General features: G+C 50.9%; 1 protein-coding gene and 1 non-coding gene across 13 annotated transcripts in view; one reads left to right on the forward strand and one right to left on the reverse strand.

Moving 5' to 3' along the window:
* Positions 1 to 4,339: 4,339 nt before the first annotated feature.
* The window catches only part of MTMR1 (myotubularin related protein 1), a 55,514-nt gene continuing 41,281 nt past the window's right edge, over positions 4,340 to 18,572 (reverse strand). For 3 of the 12 annotated variants that reach the window (XM_081808110.1, XM_081808112.1, XM_081808111.1), the window contains exons 14-16: positions 14,173 to 14,265; positions 8,958 to 9,071; positions 4,342 to 5,040 (exon numbers count right to left, since the gene is read on the reverse strand). In XM_081808110.1, coding sequence (XP_081664236.1) covers positions 4,825 to 5,040; positions 8,958 to 9,071; positions 14,173 to 14,265 — 423 coding nt within the window. In that variant the 3' untranslated portion in view covers positions 4,342 to 4,824. Of the gene's footprint in view, positions 5,041 to 8,957; positions 9,072 to 14,172; positions 14,266 to 18,572 lie in introns of all 12 variants that reach the window. The other 9 variants (XM_081808115.1, XM_081808114.1, XM_081808107.1 and 6 more) reach the window with 8 other exon arrangements.
* Positions 10,307 to 10,452, forward strand: LOC115937147 (U4 spliceosomal RNA). Its single transcript, XR_004072471.1, has one exon. It is a non-coding gene; the product is annotated as a U4 spliceosomal RNA (small nuclear RNA).

Consider the following 18,572-nt stretch of genomic DNA (forward strand, 5'->3'; position numbering starts at 1 on the left):
TCCCTGCACAGGGAAGAGGGGTTTTGTTCTCTGAGCCTCCACTCAGCACCTCCAGCCCCCACAGCAAGGCCTCCCCTGATCAGCTTTTCTCTTTCAGGCCCTTCCATGGGGGCTGGGCCAGAAAGCACTGAGAAGGGTTTTCCTGGGACATACGGGACACCCGGCCCGACTACTAGGCTCACAGCACCTACTCCCCTTCCTCAGCAAGCCCAGAGATCCAAGAGCCGGCTTTTCCCTCATGGCGCTCCTGGGGGCTCTCCTTGCCACTCTCCTTGCCCCTGCCCTCCTGCCTCCCCTCGTCCCCAGCCCAGTCTCACAGAGCAGCTACAGGCCTGGCTCCCGAGCCTCAGCCAGGCTATGTGATGCCCGCCTAACAGCCTCCAGTGGCTACTTCCTGCCGCCCTGACCTTGGCCTCGAAACCAGGTGGTCTGACCCCAGCCGGCCTCTCCTCCCCTCTCTCCAGGTCCTGCCTCTACTCCCCTCCTGCGTTTCAGAATCTTCTAGGTTTTGACAGATGCCATGCATGTGCTGTCCCTTCTGCCTGCAGCACTTTCCCCCCAGCCCTTCGCTTCCTCCCTGCAAACTGAGCTCTCCCATCAGGGCTGCCCGTGGTGATCAGCCCTACTAGAGGGAAGAGGGAGGGCAGGAGACAGACAGATGAGACACACGGACAGGAAGGAGCGAGAGAGGTAAACCAGCGAAGTAACGAGCAAAGAACAACCTCCTGACTTCAGCAAGCCGCAGGAAGACGGGTAGGGACAACAATGTGAGTCTGATGCCAACGATGGCCCAAAACAAGGGGAAGTTACCTTATTTGCTGCTGACCCCAGAGGCCACCATGAGGTAAGCAGTAGCTCCCCTCTTAGTCTTGGGGCCTATTGGTATTATTTTCCTATTTGCAGGATCATTTGATTCCAAGTGAATTAGACAAGAGAACCTTCTTCAGTGAGGCTGCCGTTAGAAGGGCCCAGGCACACGGTCTTGGACAGGCGCAGCCCCGGCCGGGGAGCGCCCAGGGCCTGAGATGATCAGCTGACGTCTCCGTGCAGCCTTTCCTCATAGGTCACTTCCAGTAAAGCCAAGGCCTGCTTGTTCGAGGGAATGCCCCTGGCTAGCTAGGGGCCTCACCCAGCGGGTCCTGTGTCCGCCACAAGGCAAGAGGGCCCCAAAGGAAACAAGAATGCTGCTCGGCCCTCCTTCCGCCCAGCCATCCTTTAATGGATGCCCAGGGAGCCGCTCTCCAGGCAGCCAATCTAGCCCCCTCCTCCTCAGACGAGTAGGCTAGTCACCCGCCTTTCCTCGCCATCCCATCACGGCCACACCGGCCTTCCGGCTGACCCTTTGCCACGGCCCTCCCTCCCCCTAGTCCTGCGCACCTAGCTGGCCCTGCAAACCCACCTTTCTGGCCTCCAATCCCCCAAGGCCCAGCCTGCTCCCCCACGCGCCCCGGGGCCAGCACCTAGGCAGCTCCAAACCATGCCAGCCGCAGTTAGGACAAGACGCGGGTAGCCCGTGGACCACCTCCCAGCTCTCCTGCTCCCACAAGGTCTCCGCAGGGCCAAGGGGCATGGCACCTCTCCGGAGAGGGGGTGGGACCCCGGCCCGCGGGCACCCTTCCCTTCTCTTCCGTGAGTGCAGGCCAGGCGGTGGGAAGGCGGCCGGGTGTCTCCCGTGGCCCACCGAGAGGTGGCCGCGCCCGGAGGCCTGCGGTTCCTGCTCCCGTCCCCAAAATCGCAGCGGGGCGGACAGGCTGGCGGGCTTTCGGAGGGCCACCGTCCGTGAGCACAGGGAGCTCGGGCCCAGGGGACGCCCTCGGTCCGGCAGCAGTGCCTGTGCAGACTTCCCGGCTCCCGTGCCAGAAATCCCACCCACCAGCTGTCCTCTGTGTCACCCAGGATCCTGCTCGCTAACTCGGTGATTTAAATAAAGTGACCTTCCTACACTCTACCCCGGAGCCCGTCTTCCTGTGGCTCCGACACACGCACCAGAGCGGCCCAGGGACGAGGGAAGCGCGGTGCCCGAGCAGAGCAGGGGCGCGGCAGCTGGGCGGGGGCCGCGGGAAGCAGCCGCTGGCCTGCGTTCCTGAGTCCGAGGGACGCCAGGGCCTGGGAAGAAGGGCTTCAGGGGTCCCCGGGGCTGGCATTCTAAAATAAAGCAGCTGCGGTCAGGAAGGGGTGTCATTCTGGAAGCCGGCCCCCGTCGAAGGGCGCTGTTGACGGGGCTGGCGACCCCCGGCTCACTGAGGTTTCTGGGCCCACGGTTCTCTCTCACATATGTGGCTCTCATTTGGGGGATGATTCCATCTAAGAGAACAAGCAGTTATGCCAGGGGCCTACCCCTGCAGAGCACAAAGTCTGCGAGAGAAAGAAGTTGTCGCCACAGCCTGATGAACGGAACCCGGAGCTTCGATGAGGGGACAGTGGGGGCAGAGAGAGCTGGAGCCATCGGGCGGCCAGCCCTGGGCCCAGCGGGCTGTTGTACGAACAACTTCAGCCGCGTGACTAGCGAATGAGGAGTCACAGGAGGACGGGTCACTCGGAAGAGGGAAGGGGAGAGGATCTGGCGGCCATGCTTGTGAAGGGGCTCTCTGGAGGCCCCGGGCAATTGTCAACTGACCCCATGGCACTCTGTATAGAGGCCACAGCGCTAACGGGATGAATGCTCATCGGCAGGACATTTGAAACTAGTTACTAATGGCTCACTGCCCACAAAATCAAAAACCTACATGTAAAACATGAGCCATTGCCCAAAGAACCTGACTACATGTATACTGTTTTCATGGAGAAAAGAACGGAGACTACATCTCTCCCGCCTCAGATGTTCTTCAATAAAGAAAACATTTTACAACTCTTAAAAGTTAGCACTAAACCCAGAATCCATCTAGTGGTCAGAAACGCGCTCTGGCCATCTCAGCAGCGAGGCCCCTCACACCGATGTGCTTGTGCGGGGTGCGGTCGTAACCCAGGACGGCCACTTCCACCGGGTGAGAAATTGGCCTGGTGCACAAGGACAGCAGGCAGGGCCTCATGACAGTAAATGGAGGAAGTTTCAGATTGGGGAAGGTTTCCTAAAGAAGGTTCTCAGAGCACCGCCTATTGGCATGGCGAGAAGCTGAGGCAGGGAAAGCGCTGCCAGAGTCGGGGGGTTTGCCGGGCCACCCGTGGGGACATGGAGGCCATCAGACCAGGAGGAAGAGAGGGGAGCACAAAGCCTGGGGCTAGTGCCTGCTCCCAGAGAAAGACAAGTACTGGGCTGGGCAGGCCCTGATCGTGGAGTTCTGGAAAACAGTCCTGCGGGGTCTCTGAGGGTGGCAGAGCAGACTCAGAGGCTCTAGAGGAAGAAAGAGCTTTTGTAGCTGAAGTTTTGTGGACTGGAAAGCAGTAGGAAGGAGGGAAGAAGAGGCAAGTGATGAGCAGCTGGATCTGTGCTGTTGGAAAAGGAGCGCGTCAGGAGAGAAGCGGGAGAGGGGCCGCAGTCTGCACGGCCAGACAGGTCCTGGGCCTAAGTCCACAGTGGGTGAATCTTCCGTCAGGGAGGGAAGGTTAGTGAAGTCATGGGCCCTCCAAAGTTCAAGTGCCAGGCAGCTGCAAAGTAAAATGAACTGCTGGGTCTTCTCCATGGTTACTGGAGAAGGGGGCTCTTACGGGTTAACTGTCCACCCAAAATGCGTGTGTCGAAGTGCTAACCCCCAGTACCACAGAATGTGACTGTATCTGGAGACAGGTCTTTACCCAGGTAATCAGGTTACAGTGAGGTCATCACAGTGGGCCCTCATCCACTACAACTGGTGTCCTTATAAAAAGGGGAAATTTGGACACAGACACACACATAAAAGGAAGACAACATGAAGACACAGGGAGAGAGGCCTAGAACAGACTCTTCCCTCACAGCCCTCAGAAGGAACCAATCCAGTGAACACCTTGCTCTCAAGCCTTCTCTGCTCACAACTGGGAGCTCGTACATTTCCACTGTGTAAGCGCCCCCAGCTGTGCTCCTTGGTTACGGCGGCCCTAGCGGACTGAGACACAGGACATGCCCGCGGAGGTGGCGAGGACACTGAGTGAGGATGCAGGACTGAGGAGGAGAGCCGACAGGAAAGGCGTGCACACCTGCGCCCGACAGCAGCGAGGATGTTAGACAAGGCCCCGGAAGCCCGCTCCTGGCAGACCACCAGTAAACCCGAAAGACATTCAACTGCAAAAGAACCTCAGCTGCGAGTCCTCTGTCCCCGGAGGGGAGGGCCGCCCCCATCGGCCTACTCCGCACGGAGCACCGACCATGCCCAGGCCAGCCATGTGGAGAGGGGGTGGGGCAGGACCGGGTAGAGCACGGGCTTGGAGGAGCACCTAGGGAGCCCTAACCGGTGGGGCCCGAGCCGCAGCCCGAGCTCGGCCACTGAACACCAAGGGCTAGCGCGGCTCAGCTGGCCGGCCCTGCTGTGCGCTGTTCTGGTATGTCTTTCACTCTCAGAAAATGTTACAGTGAAAAAGTGTGGCAGGGACGGGGAGACTTTACCCCTTCTTCAAGGGGGTGCCTGTGTGCCACTCAGCTCGTGCCCTCTTTCCACCAGAGTCTATAAACTAACCGAGTCCTTGGAAAGACTAAGAGTGAAATGCAGTAACCAATACTGCTTCTTCTACCTGCCTTTGGCAGAAGACAGAGGTGCTAAGATTTTTAACTCTAATCTAGCAAACAGCGTCTGGATTGGTGTGTGAAAGAAGGTGCTAGAACATGAACGCACAGGATTAAACCCTGAGGGCTGAGGGCAGAAGTAGTGTATGTTAATACCCAGCATGCACGCATTTCTACACCACCATCTTCACTTACAAAAATAGGCTCTTTTGCAAAGAACAAAAAGATACCTGAGGCCTCATTCGTGGGTTCCACCGCACATAATAGTTTACCCATAGTTCCAAATGACTCAGACTAGCAACGGGATATAAGACGTGGTTTTCATAATTCACAAAGAAAGGATTAGAAAATTCTTCAAGCTGGCTATTGACATATGACCATAAAGATATAGTCTTCGTATATACATCCTGAAAAACAAAAAAAGAATACATTGAAATAAATTCAACTTTTTTTCAGATCCTTGAGAATTTGTATTATGGAGAGAAAAGGACTTGGATAAAAGGAATTCAAATGCTGAAAGATTACAGAACATTTACTGAGCCCCACCCCCATCCCTTATGCTATGGCATCACCTCATGCTGGGGATGACATGAAAACAGACACTGGTTACTGTCCTGGAAAAATGTATTGCTGAGTTAGGTGACATCTGGCAACTGCGTCTGTGTGAAGGCAAGATGATGAGAACTTTCTAACAACCACAGGATGATGGGGCCCATCAATAACAAATACATGTTTTATTTCCAGTTTGCAGTTTTGCTTTTGTGACGAGGGTAGAATTCACAGGTAAGATTCCTTTCACCGGAAACTCATGGCTGTCTGGGAGGGAAACATACCAGGGTGACAGGCTGGTGAAGCCTCACACCGAGAAGTAGATACACATCATTAAATTCTATCTCCCCACCTCCCGACCTTGGCATACCCGGTTTAGAAACGCTGGAACTATTTGCATTGCCCATGTGAGTGAAAACACCAAAACCAACAGGCTTGGCAGGGCAGGGCAGTGTTAGACATGGACCAAGCACAGTGACGAAGTCAAGATTAGAAAACCATAAAGCCAGCTGACTCCCTCACAAGCTGTCTAGACACAGAGAATCCCGCCAGGACCTTTTCCTATTTTATATTTGCATTTCTAAGAGAAACACCAGCGAGAATTCAAGGGCCCTGAAGAGCCTCAGCGGACGAGAAGACAACACAGAAACAAGCCCTCGCCTCTGCAGTCAACCGATTGCCAACCCGGGCACTGAGACCATTCAGTGGGGGCAAGAGAGTCCTTCCAACAAACAGCACTGGGACGACTGGTTGGACCCTTCCTGCACAGCGCACACAAAAAGGACTCAAACACGGGTCACAGACCGAAATGGAAGGGCTAAAACTACAGAGCTCTTAGAAGAAAACACAGACTCAACTCTTCGTGACCTTGGGTTGGGCAACAGCTTCCTGGATAGGACCCCAAAAGCACAAAGCAATGAAAGAAAATAGACAAATTGGACTTCATGAAAATTAAAGACTTGTTTCAAATGAGACCATCAAAAAAGTGAAGAGACCATGCACAGAATGGGTGACAGTTTCTGAAAATCATATATCTGATATGGGACTTGTATATATCACGAATTTATAAGGAACTCCTACAACTCAATGATAAAGACAACCCAACTACAAATGGGCAAAGGATCTGAATAAACATTTGTCCGCAGAAGATATACAGATGGCCAAGGAGCACATGAAAACATGCTCACACTATCAGTAGTTACCAGGGAAATGTACACCAAAACCCACAGTCAGATACCGCTGGGATGGCTAGAATAAAAAAAATTCACAACAAATGTCTGCAAAGAAGTGAAGAAAACAGACCCCTTAGACATGAGACAGTGTTGGTAAAATACTGGACCTTTGGAAGAACAGTCTGTGGTTCCTCAAAAGGTTAAACAAGCAGTTACTATATGACTCAGCAACTGTACTCCTAGGTATATACCAAGAGAAATGACAGCACACGTCCACACGAAATCTTGCACATCTGAATATTCATAGCAGAGCAGCATTATTTGTCAGAGCCCAAAGTGGAAACAACCCAGAAGTCCATCTACCGCTGACCAGATACACAAAATGTGGTCTCTCCATACCATGGAATACTACTCAGGCAGAAGAAAGGAACAGAGTTCTGACACCTGCTGAAACACGGATGGACCTTGACAACATTACGCTTAGTGAAATAAGCCAGTCATGGGAGGACAAATACTGTTTGATTCCATTCGTATGGAATGTCCAGAATCGGTGAATCCATACAGACTGAGAGCAGATCCATGGTTCCCGGGGGCTGGGGGAGCGAGGAACAGGGAGTGACTGCTCATGGGGACGGGCTCTCTTTCTGGGGTGATGAAAAGTTTAAAGGGTTTATGAAATTAGATGGTGATGGTTGCATACTCTGAATATACTAAAAGCCACTAAACTGTATACTTTAAAAGGGTGAATTATATTGTATGTAAATTGTATCTCAAGAGAGCTGATTTTTTAAAAGAATGTTTTGTCAAAAAAAAAGAAAGACCATCAGGGTTTAAATTCTACATGTGAACTTCATTCTTCTGTTGATTTTTTAAAAATAGCTTTATTGAGATATGAGTCACATACCATAAAATGTACTCTAAAACTTCTTTTTTTAAAGAGGTTAACAGGGCCTATCACCTGGGCCCGTAGGACTATGGACCTTATCCTGCTCAGAACGGAAGCCACAGGGAGGTTTCAAGCAGGGGAGAGGCTCATGATGGGACCGGAGCTGGGGAGCGCTGCCCTGCTTGCTGGAGGTCAGAAATGGAGGGAGCGAAGCTCATTTCCAGGCGGCCGCCTTAGTCCACCACGAGACAATGGGGGCTTGAGCTAGGCTGTGGGGCAGTGACAAGTGGCCAGATTAAGAAAGAATCTCTTCAGGGCACCTGGGTGGCTCAGTCGGTTGAACGTGTGACTCTTGATTTCAGCTCAGGTCATGATTTCGGGGTTACGGGGTTGAGGCGCAGTGCAGAGTCTGCCTGTCCCTCTGCCTCTGCTGCTGTCCTCCCCTCTCCCTCCCTTCCTCTCTAATACAATTTTTTTTTTTTTTTTTTTAAGAATCTCTCTCTTCTGGGGAGCAGCCGTGGCAGCTGGGGGGAGGGGGAGGGAGGAGGCAAAGGTGGCTCCTACGCATTTGGCCTTAGCATCTTGAGGGGCAAGGGTGCCCTTGAGGGAGACGCAGAGGAGCAGGGAAGGAGCAGGAGAATGGTACTTAGACCCCAAGATGAGACAGACAGTGACCTAGAGAGAACAGAGTTTGGGGCAAGAGGAGGACCCGGGACTGGGTCCAGGCAGGCTCCCAGGTGAGAGAAGAGCTAAAGGGAGGAGACTGAGTGCGGTGTGGACATGGAATGAGGGGGTGGCAGCTGTGGGGAGGCTGCAGAGGGAGGTGGGTGCTGGCCACCCACTATTTTCTCCAAGATTCGATGATGTTCTAATGTGCTTAGTCTGCAGGTGGTGGCCCTTTTCTGTTAACCAGAGGACACTCTTAAGCTGCCTTTCCCCAGTGCCTCCTCACTTGTGCTCATTTCTTTCATCTCAAATGGACGAGGAAGGGGGGCACCTGGGTGACGTAGTCAGCTGAGCATCTGATAATTAGTTTTGGGTCAGGTTTTGGGTTGTGGGATCAAGCCTGCCATTGGGCTCCACTCTCAGCGCAGAGTTGCTTGGGGTTCTCTCTCCCTCTCCCACTGCCCCTCCAGTTCGTGCTCTCGAACACTCTCTCTCTCAAATCAATCAATCAATCAATCAATCTAGGAGGAAAGAGGCAACATAGAATTCTGAGAAGCTCAGCAGCTGCTTCATTATCAGCCTGATGGAAAAGTCTGGCTTGCTACGTAGCAGGAAGTTCTGGGTTCATCTACAGACTTCACCTTCCTAGGCCTCCAAGTACCTGTCAGCCTAATGGAATGGAGGGTGAAGAGCAGAATCACATCATTTTCGAGTCAGTGTGGTAGAAAGTACACGAGCTTGGGGTTTAGGGGTCCAGGGTCTAGAACTGACCCTCATATAAGACCTCAGAGACCTCAGAGAGCTGTGGGCTTGCTGGGTCCCAGCCCCCATAAAGTAAGGGGCTTGTGTCAGACCACGTGGAAGATCACACACACGCACTGGGGCTGGTGAGCCCTGGAAGGGCATCTCATGCAATCCCTCCATTTACAGATGGCAGCAGGGCTAGACCCAGGTCCCCACTCCACCCAGTACCCCCCGCGTCTACAGTGGCACTTAATGGGAAAGGCACCCGAGGCATGGGAAAGCAACAGACAGGATGGAATACACTTACCTCTTCAAATCGCTGCTGTTCACAGTTGCACAAAAAAGTCCCAAAGAGACAGCTATATAGGTGATCCAAGATCGTGATCAAGAATAGCTCATTAAACTCGAATGCTGAAGGAAACTTAAATGGAGAGAGAAGTAAGGTTTAGAGTTCAATTTCTAAAACACAGTGGTACTAATTTTCTGTGAAAGACAGCTAAAGTACAACTTGGAATACAATCAGAGGTTAAAAGGAAGTCTAAGCCATACAGAATTTCACTTCCTTTGGCTTCGAGTCCCGGCTTCATAGAGTCGGCTACGAAAGCACCTGCAGTAACGAGAACTGTTGTACTTCTCAATGCTTCCCCTTCTGGTCCTGCTGGTAGAACACGGCCCACAGTCACCCTTCTGCCAGAAGCAACTAGAAAGCTGGACAAAATACATGGAACAGCTGTTTTCAGACTCTGGCAACAGGGAGCACGGGACTACAGGCCCCCAGCCCAGAAGGGAAACAGACCAATCAAGTCCAAGTACTGTCCCAGCTTTCTGTCCGCAGGTGCGTTTGGAGTCACAGAGAAGGGAGGGGGGCTCCCGGGCACAGCATATACCAAAAGGGATTCAAGAAAAAATGGAAAGCCTATTATCGTGAAGAAATGACTCATAATTAAAAACCTTCCTGCAGAGACAACTCCATGAACATACATCCCCAAATCCTTACCAACACGTAAACAAATTGACCCCGGCGATATATACAAAGCGTAACACAACATGACCCGGTGGGGTTTAGCTCAGGAATGCAAGGCTGGCTTAACATTTGAAGATCAACGTTAAAAAAATAGTAATTAGGGCGCCTGGGTGGCTCAGTTGGTTGGGCGACTGCCTTCGGCTCGGGTCATGGTCCTGGAGTCCCGGGATCGAGTCCCGCATCGGGCTCCCTGCTCGGCAGGGAGTCTGCTTCTCCCTCTGACCCTCCTCCCTCTCATGCTCTCTGTCTCTCATTCTCTCTATCTCAAATAAATCAATAAAATCTTTAAAAAAAAAAATAATAATAATAATTACTGTAATTCACCACATTAACAGAATTAAGAAAATCACATAATCATCTCAGTTATTGTTTTAGGTAATTCTCATGGGTTTTTACAGAACTGCAACAGAGACTTTACCATTGTCGGGAGGTTCCAGCCAGTAGCTGGCATTTAGTAGCCGTAAGGAGATGGCCTGGGAACGATAATAGGGGTTAATGAGGACGGCGAAGCTCCCGGCAGCTGGTGCGGGCGGGGCGCCTCCCATGTGCCAAGAGCACAGCGACGTACTGAAGGAGGCAAAGCCCGGGAGAAGCAAACCAAACAGAACTACCCAGCAGAGGTTTACTTAAGTCACTCTGCGCAGTGGCAGTATCGTAGCCAATGAGGTTTATCCGAGGTGCGATTACTGCTAATTGAAAACTTTTCCCTAAAGTATGAAACTGTTCCCCACAGTGCTGTCTGCACACTCTCATGACTAATCCTGTCACCTCTAGAGAGACAACCAGGCTCACCGATGGCCGTATCACTTTCCCAGGCTACGGACAAGCTTCCCAATGAGAAATAATGGTCAGTCCAGGACTGTCCAAACTCCACCTGAAATCGTTCTTTTCCTCACCAGGCTGTTTATCACATTAGCCAACGTACGGACTTCTGCGCAGCCGCCTTGGTTTCAGATGTGTCTCTCTCTCCATCTTAAGGACTGTTCCCACAGAAACACACAACTCTCTTCTGAGGAGCCCCCTCAGAATTCCACTTCTTCAGAAACCTCTGGAAACTAGCTGTGCTGGTTGTTCGTACCAGCATTCTTGTTCTTAGATGAACTAAATCAACTAATCCTGGCTGAAATGCTGAAGACAGCTACTGATGAATCCTCTCTGAGCCTTCAACTTGCGACTCTGCCAATGGCCTCACATTCCAAATGGCTATCCTTTAAAAGGCCAAGTACATCATGTCCACTTTTCCCAGCATTTTTCTATGCAGTTTAGTAACGCTCTATTTCTAAATTTTTGGCACCATGAAACTTATGAATGTTAAGCAAATATATAACATTTATGTACACTGAAGCTTTATTAAATCAAGGATAGAAATGGAAGATCTAGACTTTATTTTCATTTAAATTACACATTTATTAACAGGACAGCAAAGCTTCTATGGACACATTTTTGAAGTCAAACGAGTCTTTATTCCTAAGCCTGAGCCCGCCTTCTGGACCTGGGAGCTTGGTTGGGCACATTCTAGCACCCCTGACTATAAGCCTTATTCCGGCCAAGTGGGTCCCAGAGCCGGTAGGTCTAGGCTGGCTGGGGCTCAGCCTACGCCTATCAGCACCCCCAGAACCAAGACACAAGGGCTACATTACTGATGCTCGTCAGGACTGCTATTCACGTTCAAATGGCCTTGTGGCCTCACGCTCAGCCCAGGGAAGTAGCAACAGCTAGAGTAATACGAATAGAAGAGTAAGTCTCATGATTCATAATTCCTTTTGGCCTCTTCTCCTGGAAACTATACCATCTACCTAAAAGTATGGGCTCAAAAACTCTAGAAATCCACAATGAAATTCTGCACCTCTTGAGGAACAAAAATATGAACCACTATTAAACCTATTCAAAAGGGCAGAGAGTCTATTAAACTATGGTTATTGTAGAATCTTTGAGACTCTTTTCTGAAGAGCCCCTCAATTACTTTCCCTTAGATCCTTTTATATCAATTTGTCCACATAGGCTGGTTCACTTTATCCTGAGATTTCAAACAATGTAACGCGGATTTAGCTTACTTGATTTAGCAGTAGGCAACCTCCAAATAAATTAATCTTATTACATTAATGCATCTTTCCTAACAAGCTACATGTCTCATCCACTTGTAACTTAACTGATAGACTGAGCAGTGATATTTCTGCTTCTATTGCATTAACCATGTTGTTTTGAGACATTAATTATACACATTTCATGGACAGTATCTTAGAGCTGAGAGGCATCTGAAATCTAATCTAAACCCCTTGCTTTCATTCTTAAAATCCAATAAACAGCACAAAAATGATCTAGATTAGACGTGAAAATAGGCACTAAACAGTATGAAGAATGGAAGGCAGTTTGAGGACATCACACACACACACACACACACACACACACACACACACACACGGCATTTGGGAGGAAGAAGCTACTTCACATCCACAAAAGTTGTGCTTATCCCCTCAGAAGCACTTTTTTTTGTGTTCAACCTTGTTACACAATTTTTCTAAAATGCAGTTTATACTTTTTTGTTTTAACCTGAATGTAACCATCATTTAATTTTGTTATTGGCTCAATTAATACAAACAGCAAGAAGTTCATGGTGAGAACCCCGTAACAGTGAGACCCCCGGCCAGCCTCCATGCTTTCGGAGTGTGCGTTCACTGCCCTCTGTCACTCATCCCAGCAGTGCCCACCTCTGAGACCACCCCTTCCCCTCGCACCCCTTCCCCTGCCAGCCCTCCAACTGGCTGCTCTGAATCAGCTGTGACCTGGCGCTTGGATAACGCAAGAGCCCCATCAGTTTGGGGAAGCTGGGCCTAAAAGTAAGAGTAAGTTCTCAGTGCGGGCCTGAGGGCTCTGGGAGGTCTCCTCTAGCTGATCAGAACTCACCCCCCCCCCTTTTTTTTTCTTCTTTCTGGAAGTATGCCTGTTCTCTCTACATCCTTGCTACTGCGATCCGTGAGAATGCAGGCTCACAGATCAGACTCTGCATTTTAATAATATCCCCACATCCAGTGCCACCCTCCTCCAGTATTAGCAGGGCTGGGCGGGCCTGAATTTTCATCATCTCTAAGTCCCCAGGGGAAGCTGAGGCTACTGGCCCCAGGACTGCAGTAGGATGGAGCCCTCACTGGCACCTCAGAACCCACATGGGGAATGTTCCAGAACTACATACATCTGGGCTTCTCCCTCGGCCCACAGGAGGAAGGGTCCACAAGGTCGGGGGCCCAAGCATGTGCATCTTTAAAAGTTTCCAGGTGCTGACAGTGTGCACGCAGGTAGACAGTGAGGCTGGGGTCCCCCAGATGGCCGCTGAGGAACTACTGCTGGAAGGGGTCTGGGCTGAGGTGGAGTGGGGCAGCAACAGCAACCTCTCTCCTGCCCCCCCCCACACCCCCACTGCCAACCGTGGTGCACAGTGAGGGATTTCACAGACAGTGGGGCATCCGACTTTCGGGGCGTGGGAAGCAGAGGTCCTCTGAAAAGGTCCTAGGGTGATGGTAATAATGCGGTCAGGAGGCTGTCATGAGTGCCATGGCTGCTGATGGAGTCACTAGAGGTCGCCAGCAGTCTTTCCAGCTGGTCCTCTTCCCATGACTAAGGCAGCCTAGGCCAGACCTCTGGGCCAATAGGAAGGAGAGCACCCAGGCCATGGTTCTCCATCCTCTGACTCTCTCCCCGTGCAGGCACTGGGGAGACTACCTGTCTTCTATTCTCTCCGTCTTGGTCTCTCTCTGTCTCTGTGTCCGCATGTGTGTCTCTGTCTCACTCTCTCCATCGCCCCTCTCTGTATGCCACTCTGTCTCTGTCGCTCTCTCTGGCACTCTGAGAGGCTCCATCTCCTATTCTGATGGGAAGACCCCAAACCTGGGCTCAGATGTTAGAGACCAGGGAATAAACAACATGGGCCTCAGGGCCTGCTCTGAACTGAAGCCATGTGGCCCTACCAGCTTAGGGAAGGGGGACCCCTGCATGGTCGCATTGCTTACCGGGGGCTCCGTGCACCAGGGTTTGGAAACTAAGCACCAGCTACTTCCTATCCGCCTCTGCTTCCTGGACACTCCCTGTGCTCAGCGACTCTGCCACGGGGGCGCGGGGGGTTGGGGCTCGGGGCAAGTGTGCAGACTCCTGGGTTCCCGGGTCTGACACCTGCCCTTGCTGGCCCGCTCAGCAGGGGACTGTGCCTCCTCACCGGGGTGGGAAGGCAGCAAGAACCTCAGAATGGCAGCAGCGGGGCCTTGGTCGGCATTACTGGTGGGCAGGAGGGCTGACAAAAGCATTTGCACGAGAATAGGAACTTTTGGTGAGAAATTGATAGTCTTTAATTTTCTGCTTATACTTCCAAGTGAATTAGAATCAAACCGAGTTAAATAACAGAAGCGGTCCTATTTTTACACACATACACACATCTTCATTTTGAACGAACATGAATAATCATCTAATCTTCAACTTTAAGGTCAGAAATATACTTGAAATTTCTCACCTGTCTTGTCATTTGCCAAACACAATCAATAAACTGAAGAAATATAGGGGATCGGTCAGCATCCGCGTGGTTGTCATTGCCATGGCCCACTCTCTGAAACAAACAAGAGGTTAAGCATGTGAGTGCGTGCCACATTCCTCTCAAAAGTCACTTAAAATTACCTAGTGGCAAGCCATCAGGTGTCATTTGTATGTCCCAAGACCTAACCGAATTCTTGGCACAGAAAAAGCACTCAGAAACGTTCACTGAATTGAACTGACTTCCATTACTCTTAGGAAACAAAATTTCAGTGTACTGTATATTTTTATGTGAGGACTGTTTTATAATTTCACTTTAATACAGTTGAGTTCAAGAAGTTATAAGCAAGTGGCCAGTAAACTTTTCAGTCCCAGTGATGGGGTCAAGGCCCGGCCACCGCACCAAGTGCACAGTGTCAATGTGGGACTACTGATTAGCTGCTCAGAAAGCACATTACGATGGCCATTTCCTCCACAAATGGAAAAACAGGTTTTCCCATTTTTCAGAAATGTCAGGAAGTCTGAGAATCAAGCAATAATCTACACATTTCAACCAATTCTACAGGACTCAGAGAGTCCCCAAATCTCACACTTGAAATGGTAATGGGGAGTCCTTGCTCAAGGCAGCCCAGTGTTGTGTTCTTCTGCAGTTCTGAGACATTCTTGACATCCAATAGTGTGTTTCACCCCTTTCAGTGTTTTAGAACATACTCATAGATTCCTGGTAAAAGTTAAAAGAACTTCAAACACAAATGGGACAAAACACTGAAAATGTCAAATTAAAAAACAGTTTGAAAGTGAGCATTCTAAGAGAAGATTCAAATACTCTGATAACTAAGTAAAAGGATGAGAAAGAAACATTACGAAGGTCTGATGCAACCACCACATAGAAAGCACGAGAAATACTGGGTCTCTGAAACTGCCAGCAGGAGAGACATAAAAACAAGGAAATCCATGCCTCGCAGTTACAGTAGTTGGTCTTCTTTCTTTTATTGGTTTTCGATTGTGGTGAAACATACAGAACATCAAATGGGCCACATTTTAAGCATACAGCTCAGTGGTATTAAGTACATTCACACTGCTGTGCAGCCGTCCCCACCATCCATCTTTCCAATCTGAAACTCTTCCCCATTAACATCAGCTCCCCCCCACCCCACCGCGCCCACCAGTGTACTTTGTGTCCCTATGAATGTGACTGCTCTCGGTCCCTCTTACAAGTGGACTCCTACAGTATGTGTCCTTTTGTGACTGGCTTCTTTCACTCAGCAGAAGGTCCTCAAGGTTCATCTATGCTGTAGAATGTGTCAGAAATTCCTTCCTTCTTTAAGCTGAATAACACTTCCTCTGTATGGACAGACCACATTCTATGTATCCATTCATCTGTCGATGGACACCAGGGTTGCTTCTACCTTTGGGCTACTGTGAATCACACTGTTTATAAACGTGGGTGTGCAATTATCCAAGTCTCTGTTTTCACTTCTTCTGGGTGTATCCCCAGAAGCAGAATTGCTGGATCACAGGGTAGTTCTATTTTTAATTGTTTGAGGAACCGCCATACTGTTTTCCACAGCAGCTGTATAAGTTGACTTATCTCTGTACTTCCCCTTTACAAAATAATTTGTAGAACCTGCTCTTCAGTATTTAAGGCACCTCGGGAACGGTTTTCTATGACCGCTCGCAATTTAAGATTCATTCTTTTGACAGCCATTCACTGAATTCCTCTGGTGTACGCAAGGCATCTTGCCTGGCCCCTGGAATTGCAGGACATGTCATGGTGTCCCATAGAGGCCACGCTCTTGGCTATACACCTGAGGTACCGAGATAAATGAGACAAAGTACCTGTGCTAAACAAATAATTCACTTGCAGTCTAGTCATGGGAGAAAGGCCTGCAAATAGCAAGGGCACTAAAATGTGCCCAGGGCTTCCAAGTCTGGAATGGGTATGGTGGGGCCACAAAGGAACAAGTGACCAACCTAGGACGGGGCAGAGGAGGGACCAGAGGAGGCAAATCCCACGAGTCACAGTCATGGAGGAGGTCTCATTTGAGATAAACCTTGAAGGACAGAAGGATGTGCCTACTTCCTGGCTGGCCAGGGATGCACTGTAGTAGAAGCAGTGGGACCATGGTGGAGGATACCAAGAGCACCGTAAGCAGCTGGGCATGAGGCAAGGGGAGGGAGGCGAGACAAGGCTGAGAAGGTGGACTAGGCCAGATCACCAAGGGCCTCAAATGTTGAGTTGAGGAGTTTGCCCACGACCGCATAGGCCACGGGATTCGTGCTGGGGAATGGCGGCATGAGATCTGCTTCTTGGAACGCTCCATCTGGCTGCAGCGAGGACAATGGACTGGAAGGGGATAGGTGACAGAGAAACTAGTTAGGAGGCTGCCATCACAGCCCCAAGGGAGATGGGCAGGCTGGAATGAAGGGGGCATCAGTGGCACCGAGGAGGAGACAACAGATTTGAAGCACATGTATTTAAAGACGTGGGACCAGTCAAGATCACTAAGGTATTAAGCATACAGAGAGAAGAGAAGCAATCTGAGGACTGAGTCCTAGGGCACCCCAACACTAAGAGGTTGGGGAGAGAGGGAGGACCAAAAGAGAGGAAGAAATTCAAAAGGTTGTGGAGACCTAGAAGCCAAGGGAAGAAACGGTTTCCAGAAATAGGGAAGAACCAACAGCATCAAGTGCTCAGGCCAAATAAGAGAAGGGCTTGGCAAAGTGGCAGTGATTGGTGGCTGTAACGTGCAGTTTCGGGGTGAGGTGGGTGTTGGGAGGAGGAAGCCTGGCTGAAGTGAGTACAGGACAGCTTTATCATAAAGGGGACAGATCTTTGCGGTGACAGCTGGAGGAAAAGTAGGGTCAGGAGGGTTGGTTTCCAGGGTGGGATAAATAATGGCATGTTTCTATGCCAGTGGGACCCATCTAGGCGAGAGGGGAGTGGGAGGCAGGCCAGAGGCAGGATGATGGAACAGGGGGCCAAGGACAGGAGTTGGCCTCAGGGAGGAACTTAGATGGCTCACTAACAGAAACTCGAGGGTAGAGTACAGGGAGGCAGCAAGCAGGTGATGGCAGGCTTGCAACTGCGGCTTGGGAACTGGCTCCACCCTCAACAGCTGGGTCACACTCCTGAAATCTGTTACAGCAGCTGCTTCGGGGTGGCTCTAGGATTAAACCAGATGATACATGTAACAGTGCTGGATGTGGGTGCACAGTGGTGCTCAGTAAACTGCAGCCATTAGGAATCTCATGATCTTATCACCATGACGAACCCGCAACAGCACGTAGGGCCAGGAGCGGAGCGTGCGCGCACACCCCGATGCGTGCTGTGCGTGGCCATGGCAGGCTTCTCAGTCCATAACCTTCAGCACCGCCCATCTAGTCAAGGGCCCCTGCCCGCTTGCTCTCTCCCAGGACACACAGTGTGGGGAGGAGTGGTGGCAGGGAATGGCCTGGGAGCCTTCAGGTGACCAGATGCAAACACTGGGGAGAGCTTCACTCGCCCCCACTAAACCTACCTGTCCTCAGGGCCCGGTCCTAAGCATCTGACATACACAAACTCACCTCTGCTGCACAACACACCACCTCAGAGAAGGGGACCGAGGCGCACAGAGGGAAGGGGTGCAGTGCAGAGGAGGCTCTGACGACGGCCCCCGAAGGGCATGTGGCTCCCAGGCTGTGAAGCTGCCTTTCCTCCTCCTCATGGCCCATGTACTTGGTACCCCCACGGCGGAAGCCACCGAAGCACCCCCCAGCCACTGCCCATCCTCCTGCTCTCTGGGAGTGGGTCTGAACGAGGCTTCAGGCATATTCCAGTGCCATGCACAGTTAAGACGAATCCGCACTGGCTCAATGACTGGGAAAGACCAGGAACGAACAGCCATTTATACTAAAACACAAACGGCAGCTCGAGAACAGCTACCAGATGACCCAGCGATCCCACCCCTAGGTATGTCCCCAAGTGTGAAAGCAGGCCGTTGCAGGCTGAATTGTGTACTGCCCCAATTCCTACGCTGCAGCCCTAACCCCCAGGGCCTCAGAATGGGACTATATTTGGAGACAGGGTCTATAAAGAGGTGATTAAAAGGAGGCTGGGAGGCTGGGCCCTAATCCAGTCTGACTGGTGTCCTTTTAAGGCGAGGAAATTTGGATGCAGAGAGAGGCACCAGGGAGGTGCACACAGAGGAAAGGTCATGTAAGCACTTGGTGAGAAGGCGGCCACGCACAAGCCGAGAAGACACGTTTCAGGAGAGACCAACCCTGCCAGCGCCTGGATCTTGGACGTCCAGCCTCCAGAACTGGGAGACAATACATTTCTATTGTCTAAGCTACTCAGTTTGTGGTACTCTGCATGGCAAAAACTTGTATGCCAATGTTCAT

Source organism: Leptonychotes weddellii, chromosome X (assembly GCF_054177405.1).
Source record: "Leptonychotes weddellii isolate Sample4059 chromosome X, ASM5417740v2, whole genome shotgun sequence".
NCBI lineage: Eukaryota > Metazoa > Chordata > Mammalia > Carnivora > Phocidae > Leptonychotes > Leptonychotes weddellii.